General features: G+C 37.8%; 1 protein-coding gene across 8 annotated transcripts in view; it reads left to right on the top strand.

Moving 5' to 3' along the window:
• The window catches only part of LOC139939301 (uncharacterized), a 103,299-nt gene that overhangs the window by 46,674 nt on the left and 36,851 nt on the right, over positions 1–19,774 (top strand). For 3 of the 8 annotated variants that reach the window (XM_071935064.1, XM_071935066.1, XM_071935063.1), the window contains exons 3-13: positions 1,932–2,500; positions 2,772–2,849; positions 5,079–5,186; positions 7,162–7,188; positions 7,909–8,733; positions 9,253–9,481; positions 11,994–12,047; positions 14,628–14,761; positions 16,360–16,431; positions 16,836–16,871; positions 17,193–17,255. In XM_071935064.1, the coding sequence (XP_071791165.1) occupies positions 1,932–2,500; positions 2,772–2,849; positions 5,079–5,186; positions 7,162–7,188; positions 7,909–8,733; positions 9,253–9,481; positions 11,994–12,047; positions 14,628–14,761; positions 16,360–16,431; positions 16,836–16,871; positions 17,193–17,255 (2,195 nt within the window). The remainder of the gene's footprint in view (positions 1–1,931; positions 2,501–2,771; positions 2,850–5,078; positions 5,187–7,161; positions 7,189–7,908; positions 8,734–9,252; positions 9,482–11,993; positions 12,048–14,627; positions 14,762–16,359; positions 16,432–16,835; positions 16,872–17,192; positions 17,256–19,774) is intronic. The other 5 variants (XM_071935071.1, XM_071935065.1, XM_071935069.1 and 2 more) reach the window with 4 other exon arrangements.

The following is a 19,774-nucleotide window of genomic DNA, read 5'->3' as shown; positions in this document are numbered from 1 at the left end:
CGTGTATCACAACTTCTACACCAAAAAACAAACCTGTGAAAATTTAGGCTCAATCGGTCATCGGAGTCGGGAGAAAATAACGGGAAAACCCACCCTTGTATCCGCGCGTTTCGCCGTGTCATGACATGTGTTTAAAATAAATCCGTAATTCTTGCTATCGAGAATTGATATTGTTTTAATGTTTTCTCAAAAAGTAAAGCATTTCATGGAATAATATTTCAAGAGAAGTCTTTCACCACTACCTTCTGTAAACCCTGTAAGTTATTTGTAAATCTGTGAACTTTTTTTTTTTCTGGACAACTCAATGCTAAACATTGTAGTGGCCAACAAATACCAAGACATTTTTGAATCAGACTGTTTGAACCAAACAAACTGAGAGAGAACATTAAAACTAAGAAACCTCATTCAACCTTTGACTTTGACTGTTTTCCTACTTCTAAAATACCCCTCTCCAATGAATAGAGAAATTTGTTCCCCATTGCCTTAAGAGTTGAGCTTTCTCTTGTTACAGTACATTAAAGTTCACAGAGTTTTTTTTTGCACACTTTCTTTTCAGATTGAACAAGTTTCCAGAACCAATTTTATCAATTTCAGTATTCTCCCTAAACAGGGGCCAGCTGGTCAAATGCCAGTTAAAACTCCTAGGGACCGGTCAAAATAATCTCCTAGTGGTCTGGCTGGCTAGTTAAGAGTAACAAAAAACACCCCTTATAAATTATGGAAATTTGCAATAGCTTACAGTCCAGTGAAATAAAAAGCTAACTGGTCCTGTTGGCTAGTAGTCACTAAAAAAAAGTTAAGTGTAAAACCACAGTTGGTTCTGAAAAGTTTGTAATCACGCACCTTTCCTTTTAGGTTCAGATGACCTTGCACAAATTACTGAAATATGCCGGAATTATCTTAAATGTTTAACAGATGTTTTCCACAGCTTCATTTACTTTTTTTGCTTTCTAAATGTCTGAAATATGATAGATGGAATTTCTGACTCTGACTGAGTTAACACAGAAAGTTTTCCTCATCATTAAGCATTTTATGCCAACTTGATAATGTTCTGCATTTCTTAACCTGCTGCATTAGAGGCTTGAAATTTCGTTATTAGGCCATTGCTTCAGTTGTCATGACCTTGGCCTTGGCCTAGCTGTTCCCATGCCTGAATATCCATTGGATAAGTTGAGTTGGGATAAGCCTAAGTTGAGTTGGCACTTTGGGAATTAAATTTGACTCCTAAAGTGCGTTTGGAGCCTGCTGTGTTCAGTAAATAGGAGTGGGTTCAAGTTCAAACCAAGATTTGGAATACCTTCTATCTGGTTAATGAATTGAATAATATCTGTGGTGGCCGTAATTGTGGGAGTTTAATGCCCCAAGATGTTGCAGAGTTAAAAAAAAAAAAAAAAAAATAAATAAATATCTAAGAAAGCCTATGGAGGTATGTCATTAGTTCCTTACTTTGGTGCAATGTCCTAATTGTTTTTTGCTCTTTTCAATGTAAAGTTGACCTTAATTTCCCAAATTGGATCAAAGTTTCTAACCTGAGCACAATATCATATATATATGTTGTATGCTTCGAATTTGAAAAGGGTAGGGCACCAAGGCATTTTCTCCTTGGTAAAGGGCACCCTATGAGGGAAAATTGTATACTTCTACTGGAGCATTTTAAGGGCACCAAGGCAATTACCAGGGGGCATGGAGGCAATCACCTTTGTAGAAGTATCTGGCCTGCATTGTGACAGGCCTGGAATTTTTTAACAGAGGCTGAAGAGGCCAATGGCCTTTGTTTCTTGGTCTTGGTGCCCCTTCAAAAGTTTCCCATAGATATTGAGATTTTTCACTGGAAGTGCCCTTTGCAAAAAAGAAAGTGGCCTTGCCCTTTCTTTTGATAATGAATTTAACCTTTTTTGATAAATCTATTTTTCTCTTTTCTTTTTTTGTAGTGCAATCAAAGTACCGAACGTTAGACCTGCTGACGTTGATTGGGTCACCTCTACCGGATGGGGTCCTCTTCACCGAAGGTTTCCACAAAAGACCAGCCTATCACTTGGATGGAAACACCAACATAGGGCGTCTTGCTTTTGTGATTTTCCCTCCAGACTTTTCAGAGACCTTTTCGGATTTTACAATCTTAGTGACTCTGAAGCCAGAGTCGGACTTTGGAGGGCCTCTATTGGTCGTCACCGAGAGTCAACAAACTCAAATCATATTGGGATTGAACATTTCCAAAGAGGGGACGGACAGACATCGCATCACGCTCTTTATGAGGGACTTGTCCGACACCGCAACGGACCACGAGGCGACGTCCTTTGTGGTGCCGTCTTTGACGGATCGCTGGTCTCAGTTCTCGTTGAGCGTCATCGACGACATGGCCACGCTGTTCTTTAACTGTAGCACATACACCAGTCAGTCGTTGCGCAGGCCGGAGGGTTGGAAGCTGACTGTTCCTAACGATGCAGCAGTGTTTATAGGGAGTCAAGGATTTAGACTGGAAGAGCAGATGAATTTCATGGTATTTCTTGTTCTTTCTGTTTTTCTGTATTCAATGAAAGTCTGTCTTGTAGCTTAATTTTGTTTAAAGCTCAATATGTTCATAACTATTTCCTTCAATTCAGCAATAAAAAGAAAAAAAGGTTTCTGAAGGAGAAATAAATAATAAAACCAGATCTTATTGTTTCAGATCTTATTAAACAAAGGTGTTGATCGGGTAGATTTACTTCCCAACTTCATTTAAAAAAATGAATTTGTGGGATTATTCCAGATCATTTGTTTTTCCCCCACAGGGTTCCATCCAAACCTTGGAGATCACTAATGGGCGACATGAGGCTGAGCTTCGATGTGATGATGATGACACTGGGGAGGTACAGTCACAGTCAACTCCCCTTTCTTTTCTAGTTCATTTATAGCCCAGACCTTTGCTTTCAAATTACATTTAACACCAACCAGTCTTCCCCTTTCCTGACAGAAGCTTGTCCCACATACATGTTTAGACTCATTTCAAAACGCGCAGCACACATACATGCGTCTCCGCTAATATTGATAATTTTGGGTGTCAAAAGCACACGGAAGGACAGTAAATATGTTTACGCATCTTCGAAAATGCGGTCTACCATTTCTGCCTTTTTTAGAGAGTCTGTTCCGTTTTGACACACAAAATGGCGGACAGAAGGTGGCGTTTATGTGCGCTGTGCATTGTAGAAAGACATTCAGTGTTCAATGTGATGGGGGGGGGGGGGGGGTTTAACCAGAGTCGGTTTGGTGAGGTTTGCAGTAGCGCTAAATCTTGTTGGAGTAGTGTTGGTTTTGGCAACGTTTCGATCAGTATGCTCAGATAGTCTTCAGGAGAGTGTACTGATCGCAATGTTGAGTTGTCAATCACCGGTTCTTTTTCTAAACCAACACTACTCAAAAGAGATTTTCACATAGTGCTACCACAAGCCTCTCTTAGTTATACTTCCACCTTAGCAAATTTTCAAATCATAACGAGTCCGTCATTGAGCTGACATTTTTTGCAAAAATGATTTCACTCACTGGACATTTTTATCCAGCAATCAGACATTGAAATGTAGAAGAGTTTGTAAAAATTAAACAAAGGGGAATTTATTACTTTGTTTTAAAACAGTAATTTTTTTTATTATTTTTTTTTTTGGGGGGGGGGGGGCTTCAGAAGTTGACAATCTCACTAATCTTTTGAATGGTACTCCAGTTCTTTAAAGTGAAAAAATGGTGTATGTAAAAGATGTTACATCTTTAAAGGAACACGTTGCCTTGGATCGGTCGAGTTGGTCTTTGAAAAGCATTTGTAACTGTTTGTTATAAAATGCATATGATTAGAAAGATGTTTTAAAAGTAGAATACAATGATCCACACAAATATGCGTGGTTTTCTTTTACTTTGCGAACTAACACGGTCAGCCATTTATGGGAGTCAAAAATTTGACTCCCATAAATGGCCGACCGTGTTTGTCGGCGAGGTAAACCACGCAATTTCAAGTGATACTTGTGTGGATAATTATATTCTACTTTTAAAACATCTTTCTAATCATATGCATTTTATAACAAACGGTTGAAAACGCCTTTCAAAGACCAACTCGACCGATCCAAGGCAACGTGTTCCTTTAAAATTGTCAATTTGGGCTTTCCATGAAACAAAAGGGAAACAATTATATTTAGACCAATATTTAAGTTAGCCCTGGTTGAGAGATACCTGTCGAAACATGTGTAATGTGAGTGCGAGTAGAAAGTGAAGATTTATTGTTCTTTTAGCCAATACCAGACGCTTGAAATGGGTAGCCTACTACACAAAAAAGAAAAGGGCGGAAAAAAGTTTAAAACATTTATAAATGGATTTTTTTGTGGAGGTTTTGAACGATAATAGACTCCTTGCATATGATGTCACAAGCTAAAACAGCGCTTTCACTGAGCTAAACGAAAGACCTGTCTTTAGAAGAGTTTCTGCATAGCCCGTAACGCATCCATTGTTTATAATGGGAGTGTTGTGGCCGAGTGGTTAAGAGCACCGAATTCAAACTCTGGTGTTTCTGATCAGCAAAATGTGGGTTCGAATCCCCAGCTGTGACACTTGTGTCCTTAAGCAAGACACATAACCATTGCTTCGACCTTCGGATGGGACGTAAAGCCTTTGGTCCCATGTGTTGTGTAAACGCATGTAAAAGAACCCAGTGCACTTATCGAAAAGAGGGTTCGCCCTGGTGTTCCTGGCTTGATTGGCAGCAGATTGCGCCACAGCACCTTGTAAACCATTACATGGTGCTTAAGGATTAGGTCTTATATCTCAAAATTCGCCCCACTCCTTGCAGTAATAATACCTGGCACTTTGTATTCTTTGGCAAAAGGCGCGTTATAAATACGGTTATTATAATTATTATTATTATTAGTATTATTATTATTATTATTAACCCGTTTGACGACCTTTGCAAGGGGTCTATTAAACAACCCATGAAAGACACAGACGAGCTTTTCAAGTCATCAAGCATTAACTTTACATGAATCTCATTACAGCTTCCCCCTACCCAAGTAACCCCATTTTCCCTACCTTTTTTGTTACTCCCTACGGCTTTTTTGTGACAGTCTTACAAGCGACCCACCATCGCCAAACGAGACACGTCTTCCTCAGATGCTTTAATAACAAACAAAGACAACACCTCTCAAAACGCTAAGCTAAATGAATTCTTCCCGGTCAGTATATGGTTGTATGTAAACATCAGGCATGCGGTTGTCTCACCATCACCTGTGTAACGTCATCATTACATGCATCCTCATTTAAAGGGTCCGGGTACTTTTTGCAGGACGCAAAACACAATGTGCACAGATATACATTAAACTTAAATGGTTTGAAGATAATGACAGGCCTGATACTTCGAAGGCGAATGCCTCCATGCGATGCCCCCTGTTCATTGCCTTGGTGCCCTTGAAATGCTCCGGTAAATTTCCTCAATTTCTTCATAGGGTGCCCTTTACCAAGTAGAAAATGCCTTGGTGCCCTTGCCATTTCAAAAAACGAACCATACAGGCCTGTAAAAATAGTAGATAGCTCCCCTTAAAATACTACTTACGGATGTGCTGTAGTTTTTGAGAAATGAGTAAAACAATGTCACAGAAAAAAAAAGTATTTGAAATTTTTTATTTGAGTATGTACAACAAATTTAAGTTCCAGTACTGGTAAATTTGTTGTACATGCTCAAACAATTTTCGTCACCTGAGACGAACATTATTTCTGGGGTATTGTTTTACTAGTTTCTCAAAAACTACAGCACCTCAGTAAATAATATTTTAAGGGAAGCTTTCTACCATCATTATCATCAAACCGTGTTAGTTTAATGTAAATCTGTGAACATTGTGTTTTGTGTCCTACAAAAAAACTAGACCGTTAAACACCAACAAGACACTTGCATCTTCATATACTCCTTATTTGTATTTCAGAGGAGATTCCATCGTCATCCATTAAGATTGATACCGTTGCTTCAGCCTTTATTCATTATTCATCATCCCCGGCAGACTGCTACATATCTACTAATTCTCATTCGTTCAAACTTATTTCCATTTGATTCTAATTTAAAACAAACCAATTCAAACTTTTGTCGTAAGTTTGAGAATCATGAATTTATATTCTTTATGATTTCGTTTGTTCGACCTTATTTCCATTTGATCTCGATAATACAAAAAATTATTCAAACTTTTTTCTTAAATTTGAGATTCATGAATTTTTATTTTCCATATTTTCATACATTCAACCTTATTTCTATTTGTTGTTTATAAAAAAAGGATTAATTCAAACTTTTGTTTGCGAATTATAAACTATATTTTAAAAGTTTGGTTACTACTTGTTTTCCATTTCATCCTGGTTTAATATTTGCACCATGTCATTTTACTGAGTAAACAAGTTTTTATAATACAGCACATTTAAGAGAAAGAATAACAATTTCTCAACTTTTTGTATTAATTTTTCTCCATCACATAATTATTTGAAATATGCACCCTGCCATTGTAATGAATGAAAACGGTTGTAAAGTACAGCACACTTACATCTGATCACCAAATTGACTGTTCTGAAAGCTTTAAGATAACCATTTGAAGGCACTGGATACTATTGGTAATTACTCAAAATAATTGTTGTAAAAAAATTACTTGGTAACAAGCAACAGAGAGCTGTGATAGTACAAAACATTGTGAGAAACTGCTCCCTCTGAAGTAACATTGTTTTTGAGAAAGAGACAATTTCTCACTCAAATAATTTAAAGACTTCTGGCCCGAAGCCTGTTTCATTGGGCATCTGAAAGCACAAAAAATATGCAACAAGGGTGTTTTTTCTTTTATTGTTATTCTCTTGCCACTTCGAGGACCAATTGAGCCCAAATTTGCACAGGTTTGATAGCTGATGCTTATGTTGGGATACACTAAGTGAGAAAACTGGTCTTTGAAAATTACCAAAGGTGTCCAGTGCCCTTAAAATCTGTCAAACACACCTCTGTAATAGGGTGTTTGGGGAACCTTAATTTTTTTTTCTCCTAGCGTTATTAGTTTTTGCATTTAATAATGATTGCTTGCTTTCACATTTTTTGCAATCCCATTTTCCCCGATCCCGGCGCCTGTTGAAAATCATCCTTGATGTACTCTTGATATGGCCTTGTTATCATGGCATGTTGCTATGCAGTTTTCAGGAAGTGGATACGATGAAGAGGTAACTTTCTTTTATAACAATAAAGATCCTTGGAATGGGTTTTATTCCTTTCAAAGTGCACATTTGTATGTATCCTATAGTTCTCAAAACATCAGAGGACCATAAAGCATGTTCAATGTCTAGTTTATTTACACCTTGATAACTCAATCTTTTTTGTAGTGAACTGCCTTTGATAAAACACTTATATACAAGCAACTGCTTTAAGATTAACATTTAACAAAGTATATGCACACCCAATATCAGATTTTGAAGCTATTGGACTGTTGTATCCGCTATCAGTTTATCATTCAATCAGACTAACACTTCAGTCTCAAAATAGTTATATAAAACACAATAAAAGAGAAGAAAAGAAAAGAACACTTAGGACAAAATGTATTTTCAAAGTTACTAATATCCTTAAGCAAGACAATTAACCATGGGACTTACAGCCGTTGGTCTCGTGATTTGTGTAATACATGTAAAAGAACCCAGTGTACTTATCGAACAGAGAAGGGGTTCACCCTGTTTTTTTTTCTTCAAAAGCCTATAATATCAAAGTCTTATATAGCACACGTATCTACCAAACAAGGTACTCAAAGCGCTGAATAATGTACAAACTTTCAGAAAGATAGGTTATTGCAGTGATAAATTCTGAGACCTGACTATTTAGCACCACCTTATAAGGGTTTACAGCCTATCCCATCCCTGCTTTGAACATCGTATAATTAAATTGTCTTTCAGTCTGGAAGTGCAGATAGAGGTAGTGGCATATCAACAACAGAACACAGCATATCATTCACTGAAGACCTGCCCGTATCTACAAATTTACCATTCACAAATAAAATACCGACACCACCGAGGTTGCCATCCACAACTCCCCTTGCCACCAAGGAGAGCGACATAAAATCAGGGCTAGAATTTGAATCGACCCTGATACCGGTTTTTGTCAACGACGAACCAAGAACGACCGCCGAAAACTCACAACTTTTTAGACCAACAACGGTCAGTGCACCATCGGGTATGGAAACAGAAACACCAAAAACGGTTACCGAAACACTCACCGGAATGGAAACACAACCAAGGACTGTCCCGCCTATGGTTCATCTAACGACCACTGAGTCTTCTGTTAAGCAGACAGCATCGATCACAACTGCTGCTCCTCCCAGAAAGGTACCCTCATCCCCCTCTGGAACAGAGACAGCTGTAGAAATAATTCCGGAAACGGTAAGTACGATGAAAATGGCCAAAACACCTTTGGTTCATATCAAAACCACTGAGCATCCTGTAAAGGAGACCACATCGATGGTCACTCCTACCACAAAAGTGTCATCGTCCCCCACTGGAATGGAGACGGCTACAACGACCCCTCTGGACATGCAGACAACTGCTTCTCCGATTCCAGAGCGCACTTTGCCAGCAGCAGTTCAAACTGATGAACCATCTGTAATAGACCCTGTTACGTTACCACCAACGAGTACAGAGTCTATGATGACCACATCTGTACCCATGGTAACCGCAACAGCCAGATCGAGCCAGACACTCCAACCTCCAGAAACGCCAACAGATGTGAGTGATTCAGTTTTAGGATTTGTAGGAGTTCATAATCTTTGGAAATTTCTTAGCTGCTTTCGAAACCGGCAATATTTATTTTCACATTACACAAAATCTCCATGTTGGACACATGGCCAAACAAGACCTATTTCCACCCTACATTTTTTTTCAAAAAATCGTGACCCCGCGTAGAGAGCTCGATAAGTCTGGCAACCAACCCTGCCTAGGAGCTGGTTTAAGGGTTTTTGACCCATTTGTTGATGGGTACCATCTTAAAGGTTTAAACTTTGTCACAAGATGGTCATACTCAAGTGGTGATGGGAGACTTTTGGATTGAAGATGGCAGCAAAATTACCAGGTAAATTTTTACTGTTTGTGTAATTCTTCCAGAACAACGATTTAAGTTTTCTGACATCTTGCATCCTACAAAAGTCTCCCATTACACTTGATAACATTTTGCATAAATGGAAAGATGTTAAAATCATAATCTTAAATTTTTGCAATAACTGTCCACTTTTTGCTGCTGTTATCCAGGGCCTAGGGACAGTAACAGTGTCTGCCTCCACACCATTAGTCAAGGTTGTGCCAACCTCAACCCCAAGACCCTCCAAGCCTTCCCTTACCCCTATCGTCCAGGTAATCAGTGGTTCACCAGGGGTACCTGGCATCAATGGAGGACCTGGACCCAAAGGTGAACCAGGAACTGATGGTGATGTTGGTATACCAGGACTGGATGGAGATTTGGGACCTCCTGGTGTTGCAGGTATTACTTGAAAATATAACCTCTTAATGTGATTGATTTGTCTAGTAATTATTTGAAATGCCATGTAAGTGAATTAATTGAAATGGCGAGAGAAACTAGGCTTTTTTTGCCCGCCTGGGCCCAGTTTCACAGAGTTGCTTAAGCAGAGAAAGTAGCCAAGCATAAAAAAACCACTCTTACCAGAATAAGGTTTCCAGCCAAACTACATGTCACAGTGAAAGTTATTGTGCTCATTTCTGCTAAGCAAAAAATTGCTTAAGCATTTGTTTCTGCTTAAGCAGCTCTTGAAATTGGGCATAGGTTATTATAGGCTCACATGAGTGTTATTTGGCACACAGCCACCAGCGGGAAAGCAATTGCAGGTACTGTGTGTTCATGTGCACTGTACGTTACAGCTTTAGAAAATAGATCTAGCTGTTGCAAACTGCTTACCAGTCAGAAGAACCTACATGTATGGTCATTGCAAAAAAAACCTGACATTTCAACCCTAGCAGCGTCTTTCTTGCAGGCTAAAAGGAAAGACTCTTCCAGGGTAGAAATGTTGGGCCATTAAAGGAACACGTTGCCTTGGATCGGACGAGTTGGTCTATAAAAAGCGTTTGTAACCGTTTGTTCTAAAATGCATATGATTGGAAAGATGTTTTAAAAGTAGAATATAATGATCCACACAAATTTGCCTCGAAATTGCGTGGTTTTCCTTTTACTTTGCGAACTAACACGGTCGGCCATTTATGGGAGTAAAAATTTTGACTCCCATAAATGGCCGACCGTGTTAATCGACATGTTTGTGTGAATCATTGTATTCTTCTTTTACAACATCTTTCTACCCATTATAACAAACAATTACAAACGCTTTTCAAGGACCAACTCGACCGATCCAAGGCAACGTGTTCCTTTAACTATTTTTATGCAGTTTGAATTTACACACAAATATCAGATAGGACAGCTGCATGCAACGTCTCTGTAATTGCTGTGTTGAGCACAGTATCTAGCAGTCTTTCATGTTGTGTTGTTATTGTACAATGCATAGAATGTGAAAGTTTCTGAAACCTTTGGTTCCAATATACATCTTGTTATCGTGTGAAGTACTTGAGAGTATACAAAATTGTGCACTTGTGTTTTTGAGCGAGAATTGCACAGTCTGCTAGAGAGACAATGAAAATCTTAACACCCCCATCACACCGTAGTTGTTCTCAATACGTTCTGAAAAATAAAGTCGTGTTGGAAGACGAAAGTAATGTGCGCGGGGAGGAGGGAGCGAGCCGGGATCGTGATAGTTGAGTGATAGTGAGAATAACTATGTTTTGCACTACATTTTTCAGATCGTAGTGAGAACGAGTTCAGTGTGATGGGGGGTTTTTATTAGTCACTTGATCTTCAATTTCTTGTAATTTTTGTGTGAGTTGTGTTTGAGCGAGCTGAACTTATGAAGGCCTCGAATTTCATGGTAGCTAGTGCGCATTTGCCTTCATTATTCTAGCCTTCTTTTTTATGATGCCCTGCAAAATGGTTCCATGGGTTTTGTGTTTTTTAAGTAATAATAATAATAATAATAATAATAATAATGAAAACTTATAAAGCGCACAAATCCACAGAAGTGCTCATGGCGCTAAAATACAAACAATAGCATTAATGAATATACAATAACAACAATTTTTGAGAGAGAAAGTTGCCATTTAGTCTTTCAAAATTGGCATCTCTGAAAAGAAAGAGGACACTTTCTAAGGAGCACCAAAGGACAATGTCTTGGAGTAAGGAGGCATCATTAACGCAATCAAAGTCAGAAAGGCGCATCTAGCAATTTTTAAAGTGTCTAAGCTAATTGTACACCCCCCTTAAATATAAAATAACCTAGTTTATGGGAATAAGATTCCAAGCAAATGTTCAAGTCCTGTCGAGAGATACAAATCTTTCTTACCGCCCTGTTTATTGTTGTGTGCTTGTTAATTTAGTTGTTGAGTGCCTTCTTAAATGTTAAAATGCCGTGGTTTTTAAAAATTCTGACAGAAGTAGTGTAACATTCTCCCAAGTTTCCCTGAGATAGCTAATTTTATTACCCCTTTAACTTTTTAGATGAGTGTGTCTACAAGATTTATGTAGTGGTATTTGTTATTAACAGATGTTACTTGTCGTGTAGTTACTCCCTCTAAGGAAAAGCAGCCAGAAATGTTAATCTGCCGTATATTTGACTGTGTGAGGGCGCTCTCAAAAATATTGTTCGGGGGTTATTCATTCAAGACACCAAAACAGTTATAAAGACTGGAACACGATACCACCACAGACAACACATCATGGACAATAAGACTTTTAAATGGGCCATTATAACCCAACTCAAAAGCAAATAAAAAACTACAGCACACAGAAGCGACAGAACACCCGTGAACGGATGTGATACAAGTATAATCGAGTGCGCATTCACCCGGTCAAAAATATGGCGGATTCAGAGTTAATGTAGCCGATTCGTACCCAGCGTAGTTTGTGCACTGCATGGCTTTATTTGTTTGTCTTAAAGGTAAAAATGGAGAGAAAGGAGAGAAAGGAGATTCTGGTCTCCGCGGACTGAAGGGTGAGTATCAGAATTAACACCTAACAACCAAACTGTGCATCCCGCCATTTTATCTGGTTTCAAGTGTCAAGCACCTACACGTTTCATTTTTACTCCCATCTCATCCTATCCAATCCAAAACAGGTGTGATCCTGACGGGATGAGCTATCCTGATGTATCCCTTCCTAATATACATCTATCCTGGCTTATCCCAACATATCCCACCTTGGGTCAGGATCCCGACATCAGCTATCTTGGTGTATCCCGACTTATCCCAACGTATCCCAGTGGGATGTGTCAGGAATCACAGCGGGAACTGTTGGGATCCCGGCCACACTTTTTGAGGGTGGTTACCAACCCCAATCATCAATGATGTGTAAACTGATTTAGCTACATGGTTGAATAATGGGTGTTAGTGAAACCCAAATTAACTACTGATCGGTAAAACTGGTGTTCATATGTCCCAACGTATCCCAGTGGGATGTGTCAGGAATCACAGCGGGAACTGTTGGGATCCCGGCCACACTTTTTGAGGGTGGTTACCAACCCCAATCATCAATGATGTGTAAACTGATTTAGCTACATGGTTGAATAATGGGTGTTAGTGAAACCCAAATTAACTACTGATCGGTAAAACTGGTGTTCATATCCCTTCATAAACAATCACAATTTCATAAAATGATCACAATTTGGTTAAAACCCAAAGCGATCCTCTGCCAAGAAAGAATCCAAGAAAATTTTTTCACTCTGAGGGAGTACTAGTTTTAACTGTAGAAAGAACAAAAGCAGTAGTTTATTCTGGGTTTTGTAACTTGGTTGCAATAGTATAATACATTGGTTGCTACGGGTATAGTATCTTGTTAGATGCCTGTGTAGTGTAATGGATTTGCGTGGCCTTTCGGTAAAAATGAGGCATATCGTTTGAAGCGTCGCTTTAAACCAATTAAAATGCAGAGTATTTATATTAAGGGGCATTATAAAATTGTATATGACTGATTTAGCTAAGGCAATAGTTTCAGATCAGTCTACTGCCTAACAAGGATGCTTAATATGAAACATGTAGCTTAGACCTTACTTACCACCATAATGCCTGCAATCCGTGTTTGACTCACAAATTGTCTCTAACAAGGTTTTTGTCAAAGTCAAAAAGTTTTCTCCATCCCACCATGTTTTTGCATCATTAATATTGAATTAATAATTACTTTTTAATGTCATGTAAGTCATGTTTTGTTCCTTCATTTACACATTTCTTTATTTGCAGACAGTAAAGAGATTTTTTACTTCTTTCTTCTTCACTGATTTAAACACAAACAGTATTCTTGTACAAATCCTTCTATTCTTCCTGTTCAATAGTTTTGAGTGGGTTTGGGGGTCTGCGTATTGGCATACCAAGATAAACACGTACATGTATCTTACTTGTACTTCCATCTTATGGTGAAAGTTTTCCTAACTTTTTATTTATTTCATGCTATCAACCAGTGGCGTAACTAGAGGACCCCCATCTTCAGACTCCGTGCCCCCTCTTGTTCTTTCCAATTAAAATATAAAAAAATGCAGAAAGTATTGGTTTGATAAATTTAATAGCCCCCAAAGTTATTTGTATTTTCTGCTGCTTGCCTTCACTATAATAGTTATAAAGGTGCTACAGCGCATTCAGCAGCCACAGCCAGGAACACCGGGGCAAACCCCTTCTCTTTTCGATAAGTGCACTGGGTTCTTTTACATGCGTTACTGTCAAACACAACACATGGGACCAACGGCCTTACGTCCCATCCAAAGGATGAAGCAATGGTTAAGTGTCTTGCTTAAGGAAACAAGTGTCACAGCTGGGGATTACGAACCCACACTTTGCTGATCGGAAACACCAGTGTTTGAATCCGGTGCTCTTAACCACTCGGCCACAAAACTTCCACAATTCTTCCACTGAAAATGTCTGGTTACGCCACTGTTATCATCTCATCTGTTTTGTTTTCAAAAAAAGCCAAGAAACATCCAAATCATTTCATGAAGCAGCACCTCATTGCATTTGATTTAAAGCACAGCACTTTATTCAAAGTTATCAACAGTCATTTGCTTGAATAACCCTTTAAGAGACTATAGAAGTGGTTCTTATACCCAAATTAGCCTATTGTTCCTTGGCCTTTCTGGCAGGCAAGATAATGCACTGGTCAAATTGGAAAGTTATATTTTGTGTCTAGATTTCAACGTTAACTTCTGAAGTAATAGCTGAACAAGATTTGTTATGCATGAAAATCATAGCATTTTTTTATTACTTATGATGATAAAGTTCTAATTTTTTCCAAAATTATTTTACTATGCCACCTGATTTTTCAAGAACACCATATATAAATGTTTCCCTTCCCCCGTTTCTTTTTTTTCAAAAATCAAACTCAAAGTTAGATTTTTAATTATTTTCTTAAACCCACCCACCAGCATTTTCAAAAAACAAATCAAATGTTCAAAACACTGACAAATCTGAAAAGCCACTTTTTCATGAAAATTCATTTTAATAAAGTGAGACAAGAACACTTTCCCTGGTGTACACTCAAAGTTTAATCTGAATCTTATCTGAGAAATAAGACTGTGAGTATTTGTTTGCAGGAGAGCTTGGTGATCCAGGCCTCACTGGACCTGTGGGTCAAGATGGGTTACCGGGTGTGGCAGGTCCACCCGGTGATCGGGGCTTACCAGGGATTGAGGGTCCCACTGGGCCTGTTGGATCCAAGGGACAGAAGGTATGAATCAGAAGAAAATGTTTCTAATATAGTGGGTTATTTCATATTTAGGATTTATCTGTATGTGACCCGCTCTGTCGTAATGAGGAATATCGAGTAAATTTCATTTTTGCGTTTATCATCCCAATCCAAACAAGCAAATCTTAACATTTTTAAATGGCAACCTAAAAACATAAAAATTCAATAATTTTCAATAATTTTCTGTTATGATTATGTTGGGTGTCAGATTACACGAACGAGACTTTACTGGATGTTCCTCATTACGACAGAGTGGGTCACGTAAATGTCACTGCCTGGGTGTAGATAAAGAACACCCCTCATCCTCCCCATATACTCAATGTATATTCCTACTTTATGTTGCTCCTAGCTTTGCATATTCATTTCAAATGTTTTTATTTATTGTTGTAAATATCTCTTTATCTAGTAGTTGTCCAGTCTATTTTCTATACCATCCGCCCTGGTAATAAATAAAAAGCAGGATAGTTCTTTTCAGAACTGAGAAGTCTCCCGTACGTCCGATTCTCTACTCCGCGGCAGTAGAATAAAGCAAGACAGTTCTCTAAGAACAAACTCTACCTGGCAAGTAGATACACACATGGTGTTACCGCAAACCAAATATACATATCTCTTTACCGTTTATACATTATTTATTAGCCCCCTACCTTTCACTCTGTATTTCCTGCTATGCAATAATCTGAGTGTCATTCTGAAATTGGGCAAACTCTCAGCACCCCTCTACTGTTCACCAATTTACAGATTCAATAAAGCAGCTACTGAGAACTACAAAGCCATTTTTCCCAAGTGCTTATTGATTAGTGACTCAACAACATTCTCTTAAAGGGTGTATGTATTTTTTATTGGACAAAAAACACAATGTCCACAGATTTACACTAAACTTTCACAGTTTGAAGATAATGATAGTAGAAAGCTTCCCTGAAAATATTACATGCTGAGGTGTTGTAGTTTTTGGGTAACGGGTAAAACAATGTAATGAAAATAATTTTAGTCTCATGAGACCAAAGTTATTTTAAGCATTTACAAACGTTTTTCTATTACATTGTTTTATTCATTTCTCAAAAACTACAGCACCTCAGTAAGTAATATTTGAAGGGAAGCCTTTTCCACTATCATTATCTTCAAACCCTGTAAGTTTAATGTAAATCTATGGACATTTTGAAAAAGTACCCAAATCCTTTAATCACCCATACTTTGATTCACCTCTAAATTGTCTTGAGGGTGGGAGTGAACCTTGAAGAACATGGGAAGCAAGAGCGTCTGTGTCCAAAGATTAATACTTTGAAATGTAAAATAAAAGAGGTTCAAGGGATTTTGTTAAGGAGAGTCCCGGTGGTTTATTTCAACTTTGAGGAATGTAAAGATTCAACCAAGGGAGCATAATTTGAGAAGATAGAAGAGTACAACCAGCTTCATATACAATAGCAAGTGTCTGCCAAAAGTCTTTGACAGTACTTCATCACTTCGAATTGAGAATTACCGTTGTGTGAGATCAGATCTTTTAAGATCTAATCTCACACAACGATAAAATCTTGTTTAAATTATTTCTTTCATTTTATTTACTTTATTATTTTTAATTATAGGGAGAGGCAGGTGCAGATGGATTGTCTAAACTTCCAGATCTTGAAAGCCTCCGTGGACATAAGGGAGAAAAGGTCTGTATAAGGAAAAGTTTTTGATAAAGTAATGTCCACAACACTAAGAAGAAGTGATGCAACATCACTCACAAGTTTTTAAAAAATTACATAAAAATATGTAAAAATTCAGCATATTCATATATTCATTTAGAGTGGCAGGAGTTTCTCAGAGAAATTGATGACTGAATATAAGTAATGAGAGTTGGAATTTCAAGACGCTCTACTTCATAAACTAAAAACCAAATTAATTACTGGTGGAGCCTAAGCCCTGGTTGTGCAAAGGGCCTATGTTCCATTACAAAATGGATGACTGTCATTTTGAGTTGTCTGCTTTTCCAATCAATGTGTGAGGGGTTACTCGAGAGCACAACTTACTGATTAATTACTCATTCTTTTGTTCTGTTTTTAATCATTGTTTTCAGGGTGATGTTGGAATGAAAGGAGACCAGGGTATGCAGGTAAGACTTGTTTTTTTGTAACATTTAAAAGGTTTGGGTACTTTCTATACAACACAGAACACAATGTCCACATATTTACATTAAAGGAACACGGTGCCTTTTGGATTGGGCGAGTTGGTCTATGAAAAGCGTTTGAAACCGTTTTGTTATGAATTGTTATGGTTATAAGTAAAATTTAATGATCCACACAAATATACCTTGAAATTGCATGGTTTTCCTTTTAATTTGCGAACTAACACCAACTCAGCCGATCCAAGGCACCATGTATCTTTAAACTTACACGGTGTGAAGATAATTTTTATTTGGCTGTTTTTTTCACAGGGTGTTCAGGGCAACGACGGACAAGTTGGACCACAAGGTGAAACAGGAGAACATGGTCAGAAGGTAATATGCTGTAATATTATCACAACAATTAAGACTGTTCTGTTCCACAAAGATATTTTGCCAGGGCCCAAATTCATAGAGCTGCTTAAGCACAAAAAAAACTAAGCACAGCAACATAATGCCTACCAGAAAAAGTTTACTGCCCAAAATACCATGATACATGTAAAATGCGTGACTGGTGTCCTGCTCATATTTGCTTAGCAGGAAATTGTTCAAATTTGTCTGCTTCATATTAGCAGTTCTATGAAATTGGGCCCAGATCGTAGTTATGCTATATGCTATTAAGTTATCGCCAAAACTTAAAAGGTTAACTATTCCACAAAGGTATTTGCTAAACATGTGTTTAGTGTCACTCTTTCCCTAATGGATAAAAATTTTGTTAATTCTGGGTTCCCTTAAAAGCAGGGTATACCGTTGGTAATTGTTTAAAAAATAATGACCATAACAAATTACTGGAGAGCACTGGAGAGCTGTTGAATTTCTAAAATAGTGCAGGAAACAACCCCTTCCAAGTAATGTTATTTTAGAGAAAATGGTAATTTTCCATCCAAAATTTCGAACCTGAGAAAGGCTTCAGGCATGAAGCCTTATCTCATGCATCTAAAAGCACACAATTTTATGAAATGAGGGTGTACTTTTTCTGTCATTATTCTCTTGCAACTTCAGGACTCGGGAAAGTATTGAGTATACAGTGCTAACACACATGGGTGTATGGGTAAAAAAAACAAAAAATTTATCATATCCCCGATGCAAATTTAACATCTTATATATCTTGCAACTTCAATGAAAGTTTTTTGTTTTGTGCATATGTTGAGATATAGATTGAGTGAGGATACTGGTCTTTGACAACTACCAGAAGTATACCCTGCCTTTAAACATTTCTAATGTAAGAGCAATTCACATGTTATCAAGAAACTTGAGTGTTTGAGTGCACCGTTCAATCTCTTGAGCCCCTCTTTAGAAATTTCTATCATTCTTATATCCGAGATAACTGCAAGTCAAGTGAATATATCAAGTGGGCCTGCTTAGCATACTTGACTCCAAAATCCTGTTTTTTTGCAGGTCATACACAGTGCAAGTCTTGCGCATAGCAAATATTTTGATGAAATCAAATATTTTGTTTCGTCGTTTTTTAACTTTTGCGTTTTTATGTAGGGACTTAAATGCAGTGGACACTATTGGTAATTACTCAAAATAATTATTAGCATAAAACCTTTCTTGGTGACGAGTAATGGGGAGAGGTTGATGGTATAAAACATTGTGAGAAACGGCTCCCTCTGAAGTGCCATAGTTTTTGAGAAAGAAGTATTTTTCCATGAATTTGATTTCAAGACCTCAGATTTAGAACTTGAGGTGTCGAAATCAAGCATCTTAACGCACACAACTTCGTGTGACAAGGGTGTTTTTTTCTTTCATTATTATCTTGCAACTTCGATGACCGATTGAGCTCAAATTTTCACAGGTTAGTTATTTTATGCATATGTTGAGATACACCAACTGTGAAGGCTAGTCTTTGACAATTACCAATAGTGTCCACTGCCTTTAAACATTAATTTACTGTTTTTACAAAATGACAAAACCTAAGTATGCATTGGTGTTTACACATCGCTCAGTGGGTAGTTCTGTTTTGGGATTGGGATTTGACAAATATGTTAAGAAATTAATACATCATCAGTCTGATTTCTGCTCGTTTTGCCCCTGGGAAAATTGTGATTTTAAATGACACTGGACACTATTGGTAAATGTCAAAGACCAGTATACTCACTTGGTGTATCTGAACATATGCATAAAATAACAAACCTGTGAAAATTTGAGCTCACTCGGTCATCGAAGTTGCAAGATAATAATGAAAGAAAAAAAAATCTTTGTCACACGACGTTGTGCGCTTTTGGATGCTTGATTTCAAGACCTCAAATTCTAATTCTGAGGTCTTAAAATCAAATTCGATGAAAATTACCTCTTTCTTACAAAAATACTTCACTTCAGAGGGAGTTGTTTCTCACACTGTTTTAGACTACAATCTCTCCCCATTACTCGTTACCAAGTAAGTTTTAATGCAAAAAATATTTTGAGTAATTACCAATAGTGTCCAATGCCTTTAAATAGCCTTAAAGGTCTGTTACCTAAACCATATGTACTCTACTCCTTGTTCCTACTTTTTTCCAATGACCAAATATCATGCCTGACATGAAAAGAGGGGCTTTCAAATCACTCTGCGGTAGTGAAGCTTACAACGAGAAGTACCATCAATCCACTAAAGCTAAAGCAGTATTCTCAGCCGATTTTCTACCTTCCACCCAGGTAGTATTTAAATAGGATTGTCTTGACTTTTCAGAACTGAGAAGTCTCCCGAATTCTGAAAATCTACTCAGCGGTATTGAAGCTAATAACGAGAAGCTAAAGTAGTAGTCTCAGCCGATTTTTTACCTTCCGCCCAGGTAGTAGTTAAAAAGCAGGATTGTCTTTTCAGAACAGAGAAGTCTCCGAATTCTGAAAATGTACTCAGCGATGGTAGGTTA

This window comes from Asterias amurensis, chromosome 7 (assembly GCF_032118995.1).
Source record: "Asterias amurensis chromosome 7, ASM3211899v1".
Classification (NCBI taxonomy): Eukaryota; Metazoa; Echinodermata; class Asteroidea; order Forcipulatida; family Asteriidae; genus Asterias; species Asterias amurensis.
This window is presented reverse-complemented; position numbering and strand designations above follow the sequence as displayed.